Source organism: Erpetoichthys calabaricus, chromosome 2 (genome assembly GCF_900747795.2).
Source record: "Erpetoichthys calabaricus chromosome 2, fErpCal1.3, whole genome shotgun sequence".
In the NCBI taxonomy this organism is placed as follows: domain Eukaryota; kingdom Metazoa; phylum Chordata; class Cladistia; order Polypteriformes; family Polypteridae; genus Erpetoichthys; species Erpetoichthys calabaricus.
The window spans coordinates 335,411,325-335,433,512 of record NC_041395.2 but is presented as its reverse complement, the minus strand read 5'-3'; the positions used below and the strand labels follow the sequence as shown (position 1 = coordinate 335,433,512).

General features: G+C 42.5%; 1 protein-coding gene across 1 annotated transcript in view; it reads right to left on the bottom strand.

The window, feature by feature from the left end:
* The window catches only part of b4galnt4a (beta-1,4-N-acetyl-galactosaminyl transferase 4a), a 717,903-nt gene that overhangs the window by 172,912 nt on the left and 522,803 nt on the right, over nt 1-22,188 (bottom strand). The window contains 1 exon segment of the mRNA XM_051923408.1: nt 9,499-9,577. Coding sequence (XP_051779368.1) covers nt 9,499-9,577 — 79 coding nt within the window.

Sequence of the window (22,188 nt, the reverse complement as noted above, 5' to 3'; positions counted from 1 at the left end):
AGATAGATAGATAGATAGATAGATAGATAGATAGTGAAAGGCGCTATATAAAACAAAATGGCACATAGACGGAAGTTTTTTTTTTTTTTGCTCCCTTGAGCCCAGTGGTTCAAGCGTCTCTATCTGCACCCTGAATTCCATCCCAGTTATTACAAATACTAAATCTGTACTGGCGTCCCCCGTTGGGGTTAACGTTACGGCATTAAGCATGACATGAAATAAACGACAGTTGTGAAGGTTCGACAGAAGCTGTGGGCACGGAGGTAATTAAATATGGCGGGCCACGTGCAGAATGACATGCGGCTCCAGGCGTCCCGGGAGTGTAGGTTGAAGTGAAGTTGTAAGCCGGGGTTTGATAAATGATGGAGAAACAGAGGTGAGGATGTCATGGCGGAGATGTGGCTGCACGACTGTATGTTGTCTTCTTTTTAATGCCCCTCTGTATGTGAGAGTTGAGAAATAGAGCAGAATAATCTGGAAAGCAGCAGGATTCCTGAGCTATACATTAGGATTATGGATGGCAAAGAGTGGGGCACACAGAGGGTGCCACACCAGGTACAGCTGCTGCCTCACCGCCTTTGAGTGAGTGATCACATTCTGGTGTCCCACTCAGGGTGGGCTCCTGCTTTGCACCTGATGTAGCCGGGATGGACACCATTTCCCTGTGATGGAGATTCCAGTTCACATAGCAGGTGACCAAATAGTACGACGCACCTCAAATGATAAAAGCATTCGAGGAGGACAATGTGCAGTCCGCTAAAGCAGCATGTTTACACGATTACTGCTGTAATGGAATGGAAATGACAAACCAGGACCTCCATCTAGGTGACATCAGGTCACCACGCTGTCTGCGCTGTTCCTCGGCCCACGTCCACATACAGACTCATCTATTTGGCACATTTTATCAACAAGGGCTCTGATTCTCCAGATCTGAGGCATGGCATCTCACACCACCTCAGTGCAAGTCGGTGTAAACAGATACTGTAGATAAAGTAAAACATAAAACATAGATATAAATGAAATGGACTGTATAATAGATTGCGAGATATTAAAGTTATAAAATGGATGGATGGGTATGAAATGCGCTATTTATTAATAATATTACAGACTAGCTGTGCTACCCATCTATGATGGGTTAAATTCTAAGTAATCACATCAGCATTAAGGTCTGCAGTGCACCATCTGTTGGAATGTTTTTTGTACATGTATGTGGGGATAAAATGCATTACATTTTTCATTCCAACAGATGGCGCATCAAACACAGTTGTAATAGTAAAATGCGCCACCACTGCAATTTGTTTCCCATGTCTCTGTTATATGCCATTTGGTATGGGACTTGTAAAAGCAGTATTAATGTTTGTGATGTACCATCTGTTGGAATGACAAATGAAATGCAATGCATTTTATTAGTGCAGATATTTGTGACATGTCATCTGTTGGAAGGACAGAGACTGGACAGGCAGTCAGATACACAGACAGAAAGACACCCTTTTATTAAGGTGGATTGATGCTTATGAAAGACATTATATAAAAGTTAGACATAGTTTTGAAATTTATTATATAAAATATGGATACAGTGAGAGAAAATATGAAAGTTATTGAATAAAATACAATGTTATGTAGTTATGAAGTGAAATGCACTACACAACAGAGACAGACAGACAGATGTTAAAGTTATAAAACAGATGGGTGAATATGAAAGGCACTATATAATAAATACGAAAAGAAAGGCATTATATAAGAGAGATACAGACACATAAATTATAAAGTGATTATCTAATTATGACACAGATGAAAGGCTTTAAATAACCGATAGGTATGAAAGTTGTCATCTAAGAGATGGGCAGATGTTAAATAATGAAATATGTTTTCACGCTCTATGTTAAATATTCACCCTGGTGCCCTGTTATTTACTAGGAGTTTTGGTGGAAGATCTGAAAACATTCAGTGCCAAAAATCTTCAAGAGCAGAAGAAAGGGGCAACAACATTTAATGGCACTGCAGGCAGATTGACAGGTAAATATGGAAGGCACTATATATATATTAATGATGACAATATGTACTATTAGCACATATGGACAGTGTCCCACATGCAGGGATGCTCTTTACTACATTTACTCTCATGGTTTCCATTCCTTCTCCAGTATGGAGGAACACAAACTGACACAACGATGACATCACTTCCGGGCCACGCCCAGCTCCGCCCCTTCAAACCCATCAGAATGAAAAGACCTGAGAAAGCCCAAGCCGTTGTCATTTTACAAGTGACATCAAGGGCCTTTTGAACCAGAAGAAAAGGGCTTTTAAAGGCGGTGATCAGCATGAGCTCAAGCGCGTGCAGAAGGAACTCCGAGTCCAGATCAGGGCGGCGAAGGAGCAGTACAGGAGAAAGCTGGAGCAGAAGTTGCAGAATAACAGCATGAAGGAAATGTGGGATGGGATGAAGATCATCACTGGCTGCAGCTCGAAGCGGGGTGACACCATAGAGAGAGACGTGAAGAGAGCAAACCAGATGAACAACTTCTTTAACAGGTTTGACCACCCTAACCCACTCTCACTCTCACCTCGGAGTACTGCACCCTCCACACATCCTTCTGCTGATACCAGCATAGGAGAGACATCCCCACCCATAATTACAACAGCGCAGGTGAGCAGAGAGCTGAGGAGACTTAGTGCCAGCAAAGCAGCGGGTCCAGATGGAGTATCGCCACGACTGCTGAAGGTCTGTGCATCGGAGCTGGGGGGTCCTCTACAGCGCATCTTCAACCTGAGCCTGGAACAGGGGAGAGTCCCGAGGCTTTGGAAAACATCTTGTATCACCCCGGTTCCAAAGGTATCACGTCCTAGTGATCTGAATGACTTCCAGCCTGTTGCTCTGACATCACATGTGATGCACACATGGAGAGTCTGCTGCTTCACCACCTTAGGCCACAGGTTCAACACGCCCTTGACCCTCTGCAGTTTGCATATCAGGAGAAGGTGGGAGCGGAGGATGCCATCATCTATATGCTACAGGTGGAAGCGTCTGTGGAAGCGTCACAATCTTCTCCTTTTTATGCGATTATTGCATTACACTACTAACTGGAACCCCAAACCTTCTTCTTGAGGATATTTTTGTTATTTTACAACAGAAAATAATAATGATAAAGCACTAAATAAAATGCGGCAAATAATGAAAGATGCCATAATCCAGTGTTTCCCAACCTTTTTTGAGCCACGGCACATATTTTACATTAGAAAAATCCCACAGCGCACCACCAAACAAAAATGTCACAAAAATATATGTAATGAAATATAATGATCTTCTAGTTTCAATTTTCTCACAATTTACTTAATCAGTGTGAAACCTGGACCTGTTTAGTTGAACATGACACTGATATACACGCAGGAATTGAAGAAACACACACACAAAGATATTTGTTAGAGGTACGGCTTGGTATTGATAGGTTTTCTCAGTAATTCATCCAGGCCACAGGTCCTGGTAGTGTGCCTGCTGGCTGGGTAAGGGGTCGGCCGTTACAAGGTTATATAGCGCCTTGATGTGTGGAGTACAAGTCACAGGAGGTTCTGCTCAAGCTTTATAACACACTGGTGAGGCCTCATCTGGAGTGTTCAGACGCCATTTGGAAGGCTAACAGAATGTCAGGTTATATAGCGCCTTGATGAGTGGAGTTGTGTTCTCTTCATAAATCAAATGAATGAGAACCGTGGGCCTCATTCTTGGGTAATGATTGAGTTGGCAAATGAATCTTGCTCCTTGTTCATGGGAATGTCCAGGTTCAAGGAGGTTCTGCTCAAGCTTTATAATGCACTGGTGAGGCCTCATCTGGAGTGTTCAGAAGCCACTAAGAAGGCTAACAGAATGTCAGGTTATATAGCGCCTTGACGTGTGGAGTACAAGACACAGGAGGTTCTGCTCAAGCTTTATAACACACTGGTGAGACCTCATCTGGAGTACTGGGTGCAGTTTTGGTCTCCAGGCTACAAAAAGGACATAACAGCACAAGAAAAGGTCCAGAGAAGAGCAACTAGGCTGAGTCCAGGGCTACAGGGGATGAGTTATGAGGGAAGATTAAAAGAGCTGAGCCTTAATGAGATGAAAGGAGAACTGAACTGAAGTGCTTAAAATTATGAAGGGAATTAGTCAAGTGGATTGAGACGGTGACTTTAAAGTGAGTTCATCAAGAGCATGGGGACAGAGTTGGACACTTGTGAAGGGGAAATTTCACACAAACATTATGAAGTTTTTCTTTACACAAAGAATGATAGACACTTGGAATAAGCGACCAAGTAGTGTGGTGGACAGGAGGACTTTAGGGACCTTTATAACTCGACTTGATGTTTTTTCAGAAGAATTAAGTGGACAGGACTGGTGAGCTTTGTTGGGCTGAACGGCCTCTCCTCATTCAGATTGTTCTAATGTTCTAATTAATCATTTTTGTTGTTTAATACCATAATGCAGTGGTTCTCAAACTGTGGGGCGGGGCGGGCCCCCCCAGGGGGATGCGAAGTAACAGAAAGGGGGGCGAGAAGATGTGAAAAAAGAAAACAAGAATCGAAAATATGAATAATACATCTACTGAAACGAAAACAAATTAACTTAAACTACATTCTGATACTAGAAAAATAAATATAGTGTTAGATAAATGTCGATAAAAGTTAAGTAGGTATAATAAAATATGCATCTATGATAAATCATTAATTAAAAAAACAAATTGGTATTAGTGGGCTCCTTTCAAAAAAACGTTAGGGGGGGCGCAATTAAAACTGTTATGAAAACTCGGGTCGCAAATACTTAAAGGTGGAGAAACGCTGGTTTAGTTTTTATAGCAGTCATGATTGAAAATCCCACGGCGCACCACCAAACAAAAATGTCACAAAAAGTAAAGTAAAGTTTCAATTTACTTACTCAGTGTGAAACCTGGGCCTGTTTAGTTGAACACGACGCTGTTATACACGCAGGAATTGAAGAAAGACACACATGAAGATCTTCTTCAACAGTTCAGAGTCTCTCTCTTTTATTAGTTTTTATCGCAGTCATGACTGAAAAGCTCACCTCGCATAGGTAGGTTGTGGAAAATGGTAGCAGGGCTGAAATAGCTCTGCTTACCAGAATGGGGAACTCCTTTGGCAGCAGTCAGCCAAAAACTGTCCAAAGGTAGATCAGCAAAGCTCAGCTTTAAACCATGATGTTCTCTCAGTTCCTTCTCCTGCAAAGTCACGGCCTTTCCAACTGCGGTTGAGCTCTATGGGTTCCTAACCCTGGAAACTGAAGGGAAATAAAATGACAACTTGCTTGCCTGTTGTCTCACACAGTGCAGCAATGTGGATACCTTGCCATTTCTGGCTGTGTGGGAACATGTCAAGGTTGGCACTTTCCACATGTTGTTGCCAGAGCTGCACCTTTGAAGGAAATCCATTTATTTTATCTGCTCTTGTGAGCGGGTTTTCATTTTCGGCCTTGCATCCGTGTGTTCAGGTCATTGAAATGTTGAAATATATCCGCCAGACATGCCAGTCTTGCACACCACTCATCACTTGAAAGCAACTTAGCGTCATCACACCTCTGATTTGTCAAAAACACTTTTAGTTCTTGCAGCTCATACACACGGGACAAGCAACGGACCTCCGTATGCAGCAACAGCACTTTATGCTCCGCTCCCATTTCCCCACACAATGATGCAAACATGTGACTTTTTACAGGTCTTGTCTTCACAAAGTTTATCATGCGCACAACAACGTCTGGGTCTGCTGGTAACGTCTTGGCAACGAGTGCCTCACGGTGCAGAAAACAACGCGTCGCAATTTCACATCTCTCACTCTGCTTCCAAATCCTTTGGTGCGCCCGAACATGGTGGCTGGTCCATCACTTATGCAGTTTTCCCATTGAAGTCCTCCTTGCTCAAGGTACTTTGATACAACTCGAAAAATTTCCTCTCCTGTTGTTCTTTCTGGCAATTCCTTGCAAAAACAGGAAGTTTTCTCTGATGGTGTCTCCGTCTACAAAGCGCACATTTGCCAAAAGTTGTGCGTGTCCACTGATATCCGTAGATTCATCGAGTTGCAATGCAAATTTTCCACTGGCGTGCGACTTTTTCAAAACGATCCTTTCAATGTCTGCAGACATGTCATCAATGCATCTGGCGATTGTATTATTTGAGAGAGGGACTTGGGCAATTTCTTTAAGAGCGCCAGGGCATGGCATTTCATCCATCCATCCATTTTCTAACCCGCTGAATCCTTCTCATAAGGTGTTGTCACGCACGCGCGCTTAGGGAGCCGCGGAAAGACTCAAAATGTTACGTGAAACCGCAGGCCAGAAGGGAATGGCGGAGCACTAACCTCTCTCTCTGTTTTCGGCAGAAAGAAAGAAACAACACCACCATGAAGACACCTCCAGTACCTAACCACGCAATACCACTTCCGCATTCCCTCTGTCGATCCGTGACGACGTCAGCATCCCAGCATCCATCTTGGTCCCTTCCCAGCAGCCTTCACTTTCATTTCCGGTCCCTCTCCGTAAAGATTCCCCCAGTGCGCCATCTTGTTGTCTAATTTATATTGTTATGTACAATATTTTGGACCTACAGTCAATTTTTACAGTATACGGGGCCAGAAAACCCCAACCCTTTAAGCCTGTCTTGTCTTCTTTTTACAGTGTACTCTTGATTTTCATACCGCCCATTGTTATATATTTATATACATACATACATATCCATCCATCCATTATCCAACCCGCTATATCCTAACTACAAGGTCACGTGAGTCTGCTGGAGCCAATCCCAGCCAACACAGGGCGCAAGGCAGGAACCAATCCCGGGCAGGGCGCCAACCCACTGCAGGGCACACACACACACACCAAGCACACACACTAGGGACAATTTAGAATCGCCAATGCACCTAATCTTCATGTCTCTGGACTGTGGGAGGAAACCCACGCAGACACGGGGAGAACATGCAAACTCCACGCAGGGAGGACTGGGAGCGAACCTCAGGTCTCCTACAGTGCATCCAGAAAGTATTCACAGCACATCACTTTTTCCACATTTTGTTATGTTACAGCCTTATTCCAAAATGGATTAAATTCATTTTTTTCCTGAAAATTCTACACACAACACCCCATAATGACAACGTGAAAAAAGTTTACTTGAGGTTTTTGCAAATTTCTTAAAAATTAAAAAACGGAGAAATCCCATGTCCATAAGTATTCACAGCCTTTGCTCAATACTTTGTTGATGCACCTTTGGCAGCAATTCCAGCCTCAAGTCTTTTTGAATATGATGCCACAAGCTTGGCACTCCTATCCTTGGCCAGTTTGGCCCATTCCTCTTTGCAGCACCTCTCAAGCTCCATCAGGTTGGATGGGAAGCGTCAGTGCACAGCCATTTTAAGATCTCTCCAGAGATGTTCAATCAGATTCAAGTCTGGGCTCTGGCTGGGCCACTCAAGGACATTCACAGAGTTGTCCTGAAGCCACTCCTTTGATATCTTGGCTGTGTGCTTAGGGTCGTTGTCCTGCTGAAAGATGAACCGTCGCCCCAGTCTGAGGTCAAGAGCGCTCTGGAGCAGGTTTTCATCCAGGATGTCTCTGTACATTGCTGCAGTCATCTTTCCCTTTATCCTGACTAGTCTCCCAGTCCCTGCCGCTGAAAAACATCCCCACAGCATGATGCTGCCACCACCATGCTTCACTGTAGGGATGGTATCGGCCTGGTGATGAGTGGTGCCTGGTTTCCTCCAAACATGACGCCTGGCATTCACACCAAAGAGTTCAATCTTTGTCTCATCAGACCAGAGAATTTTCTTTCTCATGGTCTGAGAGTCCTTCAGGTGCCTTTTGGCAAACTCCAGGCGGGCTGCCATGTGCCTTTTACTAAGGAGTGGCTTCCGTCTGGCCACTCTACCATACAGGCCTGATTGGTGGATTGCTACAGAGATGGTTGTCCTTCTGGAAGGTTCTCCTGTCTCCACAGAGGACCTCTGGAGCTCTGACAGAGTGACCATTGGGTTCTTGGTCACCTCCCTGACTAAGGCCCTTCACCCCCGATCGCTCAGTTTAGATGGCCGGCCAGCTCTAGGAAGAGTCCTGGAGGTTTTGAACTTCTTCCACTTACGGATGATAGAGGCCACTGTGCTCATTGGGACCTTCAAAGCAGCAGAAATGTTTCTGTAACCTTCCCCAGATTTGTGTCTCGAGACAATCCTGTCTCGGAGGTCTACAGACAATTTCTTTGACTTCATGCTTGGTTTGTGCTCTGACATGAACCGTCAACTGTGGGACCTTATATAGACAGGTGTGTGCCTTTCCAAATCATGTCCAGTCAACTGAATTTACCACAGGTGGACTCCAATGAAGCTGCAGAAACATCTCAAGGATGATCAGGGGAAACAGGAGGCACCTGAGCTCAATTTTGAACTTCATGGCAAAAGCTGTGAATACTTATGTACATGTGCTTTCTCAGTTTTTTAATTTTTAATAAATTTGCAAAAACCTCAAGTTAACTTTTTTCACGTTGTCATTATGGGGTGTTGTGTGTAGAATTCTGAGGAAAAAAATGAATTGAATCCATTTTGGAATAAGGCTGTAACATAACAAAATGTGGAAAAAGTGATGTGCTGTGAATACTTTCCGGATGCACTGTACACACAGATAACAAAAGGCACTATATAATAAATGGACATATGAAACATTCCATTCAAAACAGCACAAAGACAATTACACTGAAAGGCACTATATGCCATACGGAGGTATATGAAAGATGCCATACAATACCAACAAAAAGACCTTCACATACAGACAATGAAAGGCACTATAAACCATAGAGACAAATATAAAGATGCCATCCAATACCGACAATGACAAATACACAGATAGATAATGAAAGGCACTATATGAAAATTCAGACAGATATAAAATATGCCATACAATACAAACAAAAATTCTTTATACGGACAATGAAAGGCACTATATAAAATATAGACATATGAAACATTCCTTATAAAGCGAGAAAAAGACAGTTACACTGAAAGGCACTATATATCATATGGAGATACTGTATATGAAAGATGCCATACAATACTAATAAAAAGACCTGTACAGACAATGAAAGGCTCTATAGACCATATAGGCAAATATAAAGATGCCACGCAATACCAACAAAGACAAATACACAGCTAGATAATAAAAGGCACTATATACCATATAGACATATGAAAGACGCCATACAATACTAACAAAAAGACAGATATATAGACAGAGAGACAACGAAAGGCACTATATAAGACAGAGATCAGCTCAATTTAGGGTGATAAATAAGGAGAGGAGGGCATTGTGGCATCATCACTTCTGAAAGCTCAGCCGACCAAACTTTCAATGCCATGTCCCTGTGTTCGTCCCCCCAGCAGTTTTCCTCTCTGTGGCACAGCTCTCACTCTCTCTCACTCTCACTCTCGCTCTCACCAGGTGAGACGCCACGATGGCTACACAGGTTCACTTACCCCCACCTCGACGTGGTCCGAGCCCTTCTCGTCCTGCTTGTGGAGAATCTCAAAGAAGTAGCGTCTCAGAGAAATGAGGCTGCAGAGGACAAAGAGTGACATGTTAGAGGTCTGCATCACTGAGGGGGGTCTTATGAGAGCGCAGGAGGACCCTGAGCAGTGTCACGATTACCAAAACCGCCTGACGGAGACACAGAGACGCCATTTGAGCTCATGTTGTGTTTGTTCTCATCAAGACACACAGACTGAACCTCAGTGGAGTCCATCACTCCCGCGTCTTCAAGTCCCCGGCGTCTTCAGATCTCGTGAATGTTTTTTATTTTATCGGCCACTAGAGGGCAGACTGGTGTCACAGGACTGAGGGCAGAGCGGTGACTGCACTCGAGGCAGAAACAAATACAGAATGGGACTCTCGGGCACAAGTGGCACACACACAGTGTCCCTAATCAGGGCACATGTGACAAACCACCTTAGCCTTCGGCCTAATTATAAAGTAACACGCTGTGCGCGGCGGCCCCCTTCAGGTCCAAAGAAGCGCTGCAGCCTCAAATGCCGCTCTGAAAATGTCAGGAGGAAATGGCCCAGAGTGGCCTGTGTGATGAAAAGAGTCAACTAAAAACTAGGGGCAGGCACACTTGGTACAGGTCTGTGTCTTCACCATGGGGCTGCCCACCACAACCACCAACAACATTATCATTTATTTATGGTTATCCTCTCTATTGCAATGTATTTTGTTGTATTTTGGGTATTTGAAGTAGCTTAGGACTTTCAAGATCCTGAGGCCTGGTTTAGGCCTGCGTGGGCCTTGAAGCCAGGCCTTTGAGTTTGGGGTCAGGCTGCCTGGGGTGGGGCCCATTTACCCATTTTTGTTATTTTGTGCTGTAGCTTCATCACACCCTTTACTGCAGTGCCAGCCCTGTCATATGAACAGAGTACAGCAGTCTGGGGTTCTCTTCACTTCTCATTTCAAGTATAAGATTATTGACTATTTTTCGTTACATTTTTTATTAATTAATTTTTTTTTTGGCTTTAGCCTACCCCCTGCTCAGTGCTCCATCCCTCCTGTGTAAGGGCATACATACAGCCCGGCATGGCGCAGAGGATGGCATGAGGGTGCAGAATTAAACTATTAAAAAAAAAAAAAACATTTAAAACAAGTAGACAGACAGACATGAAAGGGGCTGCATAAAGTACAAAGATACTTAAAGGAGAACGAAAAGCACTGAGGACAGTTTGGGCCTGCTACCTCACAACACGGCCTGTGTGGAGTTTGCATGTTCTCCATGTGCCAGCATGGGCTTCACTCCCAAACCTCTAAGCCATGTCAAGGTAACTGGCATCTGTGAGTGAGTATATAGAGGATGGTGACATACGAAAGGCACTATATGATGGGTAGATAGATGTGAAAAGCACTATACAGTTAGGTCCATAAATATTTGGACAGAGACAACTTTTTTCTAATTTTAGTTCTGTACATTACCACATTGAATTTTAAATGAAACAACTGAGATGCAGTTGAAGTACAGACTTTCAGCTTTAATTCAGTGGGGTGAACAAAACGATTGCATAAAAATGTGAGGCAACTAAAGCATTTTTTGAACACAATCCCTTCATTTCAGGGGCTCAAAAGTAATTGGACAAATGAAATAACTGGAAATCAAATGTTCATTTCTAATACTTGGTTGAAAACCCTTTGCTGCCAATGAGAGCCTGAAGTCTTGAAGTCCTGGACATCACCAGATGTTGGGTTTCCTCCTTTTTAATGCTCTGCCAGGCCTTTACTGTAGCGGCTTTCAGTTGCTGTTTGTTTGTGGGCCTTTCTGTCTGAAGTTTAGTCTTCAACAAGTGAAATGCCTGCTCAGTTGGGTTAAGATCAGGTGACTGACTTGGCCATTCAAGAATTGTCCACTTCTTTGCTTTAATAAACTCCTGGGTTGCTTTGGCTGTATGTTTTGGGTCATTGTCCATCTGTATCATGAATCAATTTGACGTCATTTAGTTGGATTTGAGCAGACAGCATGTCTCTGAACACCTCAGAATTCATTCGGCTGCTTCTGTCCTGTGTCACATCATCAATAAACACCAGTGTCCCAGTGCCACTGGCAGCCATGCACGCCCAAGCCATCACACTGCCTCCCTCCACCATGTTTTACAGATGATGTGGTATGCTTTGGATAATGAGCTGTTCCACGCCTTCTCCATACTTTTTTCTTGCCATCATTCTGGTAGAGGTTGATCTTGGTTTCATCTGTCCAAAGAATGTTTTTCCAGAACTGTGCTGGCTTTTTTAGATGTTCTTTAGCAAAGTCCAATCTAGCCTTTCTATTCTTGAGGCTTATGAGTGGCTTGCACCTTGCAGTGCACCCTCTGTATTTACTTTCATGCAGTCTTCTCTTTATGGTAGACTTGGATATCGATACACCTACCCCCTGGAGAGTGTTGTTCACTTGGTTGGCTGTTGTGAAGGGGTTTCACTTCACCATGGAAATGATTCTGCGACCATCCAGCACTGTTGTCTTCCGTGGACGTCCAGGTCTTTTTGCGTTGCTGAGTTCACCAGTGCTTGCTTTCTTTCTCAGGATGGACCAAACTGTAGATTTTGTCACTCGTAATACTGGAGCAATTTCTCAGATGGGTTTTTTCTGTTTTCGCAGCTTAAGGATGGCTTCTTTCACCTGCATGGAGAGCTCCTTTGACCGCATGTTGTCTGTTCACAGCAAAATCTTCCACATGCAAGCACCACATCTCAAATCAACTCCAGGCCTTTTATCTGCTTAATTGATAAGGACATAACGACAGACTTGCCCACACCTGCCCATGAAATAGCCTTTGAGTCAATTGTCCAATTACTTTTGAGCCCCTGAAATGAAGAGATTGTGTTCACAAAATGCTTTAGTTGCCTCACATGTTCATGTAATCATTTTGTTCACCCACTGAATTAAAGCTGAAAGTCTGCACTTCAACTGCATCTGAGTTGTTTCATTTAAAATTCATTGTGGTAATGTACAGAACCAAAATTAGAAAGAAGTTGTCTCTGTCCAAATATTTATGGACCTAACTGTACATGATAGATAGATAGATAGATATGAAAGGCACTATATGATAGATAGATAGATAGATATGAAAGGCACTATATGATAGATAGATAGATAGATAGATAGATAGATATGAAAGGCACTATATGATAGATAGATAGATAGATATGAAAGGCACTATATGATAGATAGATAGATAGATAGATAGATAGATAGATAGATAGATATGAAAGGCACTATATGATAGATAGATAGATAGATAGATAGATAGATAGATAGATAGATAGATAGATATGAAAGGCACTATATGATAGATAGATAGATAGATAGATATGAAAGGCACTATATGATAGATAGATAGATAGATATGAAAGGCACTATATGATAGATAGATAGATAGATAGATAGATAGATAGATATGAAAGGCACTATATGATTGATAGATAGATAGATAGATAGATAGATAGATAGATAGATAGATAGATAGATAAATATGAAAGGCACTATATGATAGATAGATAGATAGATAGATAGATATGAAAGGCACTATATGATAGATAGATAGATAGATAGATAGATAGATAGATAGATAGATAGATAGATAGATAGATAGATAGACATCAAAAACCCAAACTCAGAAGTGTTTTTTCCCCAGTGTCTTATTTCTTGGTGGCATCACACTCTGGTGCTGTTTGTTCCGCCTGTAGTGCCAGTTTCCACTATTAGAGATATGACGTGCCACCACTAGGGGGCCACAGCACGCTACAATTACCAATTCCACAGCCTAATGGGTTTCTATAAATTTTTCCAGATCTCCATCTGCACATCAAATATTTCATCCTTTTTGCTGCTGCTCTACAAACAGCCTGTGTGCATAAATCTGTCAACCGGCTTTCTGAATTCAATCAGGTCGCCAAATAAGCTCCCCGCTGCAGAAGAGAGGTGGCGGCGGCGTAGTCAGTCCCAGGGAGACATCTATCTGGCCTGCGTGTCACATCATTTTGTCATTTTCCCATTTTCCAACTTCGATTTCAGTTTTGGCCAAAACAAATAGATAATCCACACACGCACACACACACAGACACATATATTTATATATAAAGGAGGCTTCACCGTTGCTACAAAGATCTTTAATGCAGCAATAATGGGAACAAACTGTAAGAAAAAGCAAAAGAACAAACGCTGCCCATTATGGGTGCTGCTGTCTGGTGTACTGCAATAAAAGCTTCATGAAGAAGAAATGAAGTACAGAGGACAGAAATTAAATGTAATAAATATCCACCCGTCAGGGCATATTCATGTGATAACGGTAACAAAAAAAAAAAAAGATAAAGAAAAATGAGAGCCCCAGAAGATCCGTCTGTCATCACACAATTATGTGCAACTCCAAAGGAAATGGAATGAAGAGGAGTAAGAAATCATCCGTCCATCCATCCCTTCATTTTCCTAACTCACTTATGCAGCGTAGAGCAGCGGTGTCAGGAAATGATGACTTTTTTGTTGAATATAGTGCCTTTCATATTGAGTTGTGTGACACCGTGACTTGCATATAAGGCTGAACTGCAGACAGACTCTAGACATCCATCTGTCATACAACAGCTCTAAGTCACCATTCAGCAGACGGACCGGGCATTCAAATGAGCGAAGGGCACTACAGACATATGTGAAAGGCGCTATATACAGTACAAAATACAAAGAAATAAAATCATTCTAGAAAGATAGGCAGATGGGTAAAGGCACTATATAATAGACAGATAGTGAAAGGCACTATATAATATAGATACAGTAAGGCACTATATACAACAATGTATAAGTTATAGTTATATTCAGCATTTCATTTGTATGTTTTCATCATTCTTTTTCTATCACTCAAATTTGGGGATTGCTCACCTCTACAATTTGACTTTTTATGATTTGAAATTTACATTTACTGGTGTGACACATTTTACACCATTTTTGCCACCATCTTGGTTCTTTACAGTATAACTGCCACCATTTCATAGTCCCATTGTTTAGGGAAGCTTCTGCATTGTCAGAGGCGTGTCCTCTGAGGTCATGACCTCTGGCTTTTGAGGCGGTGCTTTAAAAAGGTTGTCCTTGGGACCCCCCTACCCAAACTGACGGATTCCAAATCCTTTTTGCAAATGTCCTTCTCAAAGTCATTTTGTTTTCAGGAATCTCTTGCAGCTTAACGTATGCCTGAATGTTTGACTCCTATTCTTGTCTTGGGTTTTGGTTTTGGGTTATAGAGAGGTACGTCTCCCAGTTTTGAACTTTTCCTTGTCTTTTGGTTACCTCATTAAAATTATTTTGATAGCTTACTAGGCACAACATATAGAAAGATACATAGATGATGAAAACACTAAATAGAATAGATAATGAAAAACAATATAACAGATAGATAGATAGATAGATAGATAGATAGATAGATAGATAGGCACTATATAACAGATAGATAGATAGATAGATAGATAGATAGATAGATAGATAGATAGATAGATAGATAGATAGATAGATAGATAGAAAGGCACTATATAACAGATAGATAGATAGATAGATAGATAGATAGATAGATAGATAGATAGATAGATAGATAGAAAGGCACTATATAACAGATAGATAGATAGATAGATAGATAGATAGATAGATAGATAGATAGATAGATAGAAAGGCACTATATAACAGATAGATAGATAGATAGATAGATAGATAGATAGATAGATAGATAGATAGATAGATAGAAAGGCACTATATAACAGATAGATAGATAGATAGATAGATAGAAAGGCACTATATAACAGATAGATAGATAGATAGATAGATAGATAGATAGATAGATAGATAGATAGATAGATAGATAGATAGATAGAAAGGCACTATATAACAGATAGATAGATAGATAGATAGATAGATAGATAGATAGATAGATAGATAGATAGAAAGGCACTATATAACAGATAGATAGATAGATAGATAGATAGAAAGGCACTATATAACAGATAGATAGATAGATAGATAGATAGATACTATATAACAGATAGATAGATAGATAGATAGAAAGGCACTATATAACAGATAGATAGATAGATAGATAGATAGAAAGGCACTATATAACAGATAGATAGATAGATAGATAGATAGATAGATAGATAGATAGATAGATAGATAGAAAGGCACTATATAATAGATAGATAGATAGATAGATAGATAGATAGATAGATAGATAGATAGAAAGGCACTATATAACAGATAGATAGATAGATAGAAAGGCACTATATAACAGATAGATAGATAGATAGATAGATAGATAGATAGAAAGGCACTATATAACAGATAGATAGATAGATAGAAAGGCACTATATAACAGATAGATAGATAGATAAATAGATAGATAGATAGAAAGGCACTATATAACAGATAGATAGATAGATAGATAGAAAGGCACTATATAACAGATAGATAGATAGATAGATAGATAGATAGATAGATAGATAGGCACTATATAACAGATAGATAGATAGATAGAAAGGCACTATATAACAGATAGATAGATAGATAGAAAGGCACTATATAACAGATAGATAGATAGATAGATAGAAAGGCACTATATAACAGATAGATAGATAGATCGAAAGGCACTATATAACAGATAGATAGATAGATAGATAGATAGAAAGAAAGGCACTATATAACAGATAGATAGATAGATAGAAAGGCACTATATAACAGATAGATAGATAGAAAGGCACTATATAACAGATAGATAGATAGATAGATAGATAGATAGATAGTGACAAAGGCACTATATAACTAAAAGATAGATGGATCTGAAAGTCACTATATTATAAATAAATATTTATTAAAGGACTATTTACAGTCCAGATTCTCATATAATGAGGTATTAAAATGACAGTTTAAGACAGCCAGCCAATGAAAGGCACTATATTAGGGTGTCAAAGTCAGATCCTGGAGGTCCTTAGTGCTTTTTTTATTATTATCTGGCTGCAGATACCAATGGAGCAGACTTGCTGTTGAATTTTCAGAAGTTTCTTTTTATTTTATATGGCACTCACATGCCAAACCAAGTTGATGTCACTTGCACTTGTCTGCTCCTCATAAATGATTTCTTTCAATAAACTATTTGAACAGTAAAAAAGTGAAGGTTTGAGGAGTACTGGCCTGCTCTGGACCACCAAACTTAACTGAAGGTCACAGAGTCTGTGGTGTGACCGAATGACAGCAGTAAGAAGCCACACCATTAAATTAACAGCAGCTATTGGTTTGTAATTTAGGATGTGACTGAATGGAGTTGAGGCGAACCTGGAGAGGTGGAGGTACACACTGGAGAGAAGAAGAATAACAGTCAGTAGGAGAAACATGGAGTCCATGTGTATGAATGTGAGAGAAAGTGGTGGAAAGTGGGCTTCTCAGCTTCCCTGGGACCATACTTAGGATAAGGCAGATTTGAAAACTGATGGATGGACGGACAGAAAAACCCAAACAGGAAAATCCCAACTTAAAAAAAAGCTGAAAAACAAAACCTCTGGACGGGATGCGTGGCAGACCCTAACAATCTGTGTATATAGTCAGTCAGTCAGTCAGTCAGTCATCATCCAACCTGCTATATCCTAACTACAGGGTCACGAGGGTCTGCTGGAGCCAATCCCAGCCAGCACAGGGCACAAAGTAGGAGCAAGCCCTGGGTAGAGCACCATCCCACCACAGGGCACACACACACACCAAGCACAGAACTAGGGACAATTTAAGATCGCCAGTGCACCTAACCTGCATGTCTTTGGACTGCGGGAGGAAACCCACGCAGACACGGGGAGAACATGCAAACTCCATGCAGGGAGGACCCGGGAAGCGAACCTCAGGTCTCCTTACTGTAGTAATAGATTGTTAGATAATGAAAGGTGCTATACAGTAATAGATTGACAATTAAAGGTACTACACTGTCATGGATATGATAGATAATGAAAGGCGCTATACACTCTGATGGGTTCTCATTTCCTGTAGTTGTTTCTAATGGGTCTTGATCTTGTGTTCACCAGGAGGTGCCACTAATTTAATAGACGGTAGACCCCCCCCCATGTAGACCCCCGCTCCACCCTCCAGATGAGTCACAGGTTGTCTAGAAATGAACGAGGCCATTAAGGAGCAGCGCGCTCAAGTCAGTCCCGTGAATGTTAAGCGTCGCTCGAGGCCGCAGAGACTTTCTTGCGTTACTTTGTTGAAGCCCCCTGATTCATCGACTCTAAAGACGCCTTTGAGAGACTCGGGTCTAATCGTTGAGACGGAACGCATGAATCCCAATCCAAAGCCCGTGTCTTGGCCTGCAGGTCTGCTCTCATTTCACGCCGGCGAGGAGGGAACATTAGACGGCGCGCTTCTTGTTAGCGGCGGTGCAGGCCGAGGCGGGGGGCCGTGTGGGCGAGCGTCTCCGGCACGGTGCTCACGTACCCACTGGGATTCAATCAACTAGAAAGAAAGATTTCACAAAATTGGTAATAGAAATCCAGCTCGAGCAGATTTAAGGCTCTGCTCTTTGTGCGGGGTAGGAATTAATAAACTACGCGATCAATTCGGCCCGCTCTGTGTCTCGTTTCAAGTCGTTGGGAAGTCACATCACAGACAGGAGGAGGCTCTTTTGTTCTAACGTTCCAGAAAAAAAATGAATGAATAAAATAAAAATCCTCAGAGGGCCACTTTGAAATCGACGGATATTTAAATCTGACAAATGTTTGTCGGCTTCCTGATGTGACGGCGGCTTTTTAAAAACAGTCAGCCCGTAAAAATCCTTTTCAAAAGGTTACAAGCAGGAGTGCCGGAGCTCACAGCCGCACTCACTTTTGTACCCGGCGTCATCGCAATAAGACAAGGTGGACGTGGCGAGTCAATCAATCACTTTGAAGTTAATGTAGCAACCCTCACGCAGGGTCACAGGCTTCCTGATGCCAGTGTGGACTTCAAATCCCACTACTGACACCATGTGACCCCGAGCAAGTCACTTCACCCGCCAAAAAGAAACGAAACCAATCGCATCTCAAATGTTTGGATTAAGTTAAATGTAAATGACGGAAACTCCGCCCCGTAAAGCTGCCCATGAACTTTGGTTGCGATCCGGAAGTCGTTATTAGGATTACGCTCACCACGATCTTAAGTGTTGCGTAATACAATGCGTGCGGTCAAAAAACACCAGCCTGCTTTACGGCGGACCCTTCATTTCTCTTTGACCGTGTCCCGCCTGTTTCATTGAAAGGAACAAAAATCTCCAGCTCACCCTGGAGCAGATAGACCTTCTTGTCATACCCACCTCTGTACAGTTTGCCAAATTAGTGCCTGCCAAGTCAGGACGGGGTGATGATCTGCGACCAACTCTCACGTGCAATGGAGAAACCTGGTAACTGCCATTTTTTTTTAGTTTTTGGAGTTACTTGGTCTTCCCTGATGTTATAAGGTAGTGGTGACGTCCAAATACGTCTTCATTTTGGTCATAGCACGATGGAAGAAGCTCGTATGGACACAGTATCTTACATACTGCAACTCCACCGACCAATGAGGAAAGACCACCAACCAATGAAAACGTCGGATTACAAACACGTGATTAAATGCTGTGACTGCGTGATTTAAATGGCAGGTGTTGTTGATTTGTGAATAAAAAAAACAAAACAATACAGTATTGTGTGAGGGAATCTAGAGATGGTTAATTATAGGGGCGACGTTGTTTTGTCAAATTTGCCGAAAACTTGAAAGATGAGACATACGAGGATTTTCCACAGTTGGTGAGAGCTGTCCTTCACTGACCTCATCTGGCTGAGCTCACTTGGTCTTGCAGTTTCACACCATACATCACCCACAAGAGCAGAACATACCTGACAGAGTATGCAGCACAATCCCACCGGGCGCAGTGCCGCTCGAAGCCCACGTGGAGCTTAACTCTTTCAGGGCGGATGTCGACTTTTGTCGAAATTCAGAGATAGAGAGAGGTAATCAGCTGTAAAGTGCAACATTTTAGTTGGACTCTCTTTGCAAGAAGGAAAGTTAGCTCCATTGATTTGACCTCGATTCCCTTCGCATGCATAAGTAGTGAAGCACAAACAACCTCTAAAATGGCACTGACGTCTGGTGAGAGACCAAAGGGAATATGCAAAGCAAAATACTCTGTGGATGACATTTTGCATATTTTCGCCGAATCGGACTAAGACTTGTCGGATTCCGATTTTGATGCAAGTGATCTGGAGGTGGAGACCGAAAACAAAAGTGAGTTATCAGCATTAACTGACCGGCCTCTAGCTGATCGCAGTATTGAACACATTTGTGCAGCTGATGTGCCTACAGCAATGTTCAACCTGGTAGGACAAAACTGATTGCATCGCACTGTGACTGCCTCGCAAAGACAACCAACCAGCCTGCCCACCAAGTATTCTCGCTGGCCATCGAGTCAACCCATGCTGCAAGAGACACCCAACAGGCACCGACAGCAGTTGCAGTACATAACAACAGACATTTATTTTGATTTCTGTGCAACATCATTGCTTTGTGTGCTTTTCGGAAAACAGTTTTTCTGGAAAAAAGATTCAGCCGTCAATATTTAAGGTGGGTGGTGTTGTATGTAAGTTGATAAATATTATGCATGTCTTTATGTGTAACTTACACAAAGCAATATAATATTAGTCATCCATTATCCAACCCGCTATATCCTAACTACAGGGTCATGGGGGTCTGCTGGAGCCAATTCCAGCCAACACAGGGCGCAAGGCAGGAACCAATCCCGGGCAGGGCACCAACCCACTGCAGGGCACACACACACACACACCAAGCAAACACTAGGGACAGTTTAGAATCGCCAATGCACCTAATCTTCATGTTTTTGGACTGTGGGAGGAAACCGGAGTACCCGGAGAAAACCCACGCAGACACGGGGAGAACATGCAAACTCCACGCAGGGAGGACCTGGGAAGTAAACCTCAGGTCTCCTAACTGTGAGGCAGCAGCGCTACCCACTGCACCAGTGTGCCGCCCTCAATATAATATTAGTGTGACATTATTGATAAGAACAGCAATGGTTTCATGGTTAAGAAACCCCCCCCTTTTATGACAGGGTCGGGCAATGTGTCTAAAACCAGTTTGGCCAGTGATTCTCTCAATGAAGCCCCACAGGAAAGCCAGACTACCTGGCTGGCAAGCATCAGCTCAGCCAATGGCTCTGGTTTGGACCCCCAAACCTTTTCTCTGTTTGTCTCTCTTTCTTACACCACTCAGGTCTTCTGTTCAACAAGGTCTGGTGAAGCCTCTCTGTGTGGCACCAAATCTCAGTCCAGACCCTTTTCATTTGTTGCTCCTGGACGGTGGAACGAGCTGCCCACCTCCATTTGGAATCCCTCAACGTGTGTGTTTAAGAAGTGTTTGAAGACCCTCTCGTTTGGTGAATTTCTGTCTAACTGGCCATGAAGCATATGGTGTAAAACTGCAAATGGTGTAGCTGAACCATGTTCCACAAAAAGAAGCTACACATTAAATGAAAAATGTATACAGTATATATTTATATACATACATACATACAGTATATATATCATCATAGAAGGCTGGGATCCTTGCCTGGCCGGGACGCCTCTTACTTGGACACAGCATTACCTCCCCCAGAACACTAGATGGCAGCCACCCCTGGATGGCAGCAGTGCCTTGGACTCCCGCAAGGCTTCATGGGAGTTGGAGTTGTCTACATCCCTGTTGGGATCTGGGGGTGCCACCAGGAGGCGCTGTAGCTGCTCCGGAGCCCGTATGGGTGATCCTTTCACCACACCCCGGAAGTTCTGCTGGAAGTAGGTCACCTGGAGCACTTTGGGGTAACATATGAAAGGAGCCAGCAGACAGTTCTCGGGGAACCAGAGTCGGGAGGAGGGAGACAAAGCTTGCCGAGGAGGAGTGTAGGAGATCAAGAAAGAGAAGAAGAAGGAAAAGAGTATTGTGTTGAAGATGCAGTGTTTTGTGCTTTGGACTGTGTTGTTGTGCTTGTGGGCGATGGAGAAGATGTTTCCCACAATGGAAGAAAAGAAATAAAATCTCATGTGCTTTTATAAGAGCGCCTTCTGCATCTGCCTGTGTTGGGCTGGATGGCTGGCACGCCTGTAGAGCTGTCACAATATATATATATATATTGTCACACATGTGTGAGTAGGAGGCAGCTAAAGGGCCTGAGTAATTGTAACACCACCACCAACCAGGGGGTGGCGGGGTGTGCGGACTGTCTTTCTCAGTTACTTGTAGACCGTTCCTGGGAAATCCCACCAGGTCCCGGCACCCTCGATGATGTCACTTCCGGTCCCGGCAACATCACTTCCAGTTCCAGCCCTAAAGATGACGTCACTTCCTGATCGGTCTTTAAAGCCGCCATCTTGACTGTCTGTGATCAGTTCTGTTTTGGACTCAGTCGTGTGAACATCTCTGTTCAATTATTTCAAACTTAGCAGCCAGGATATATTATACGGGTGGCTGCCCCAAACCTTTATCATGTCTTTTGGCATTATTTGTCACTATATATATATATTATGGAACGAGCCTCGGACACAGACAGGAAGACATGTTTATAAAGCACCACCACACGTTTTATTTACAGTTAATATTTACAGTCAATAAGTGCACACACAAACCA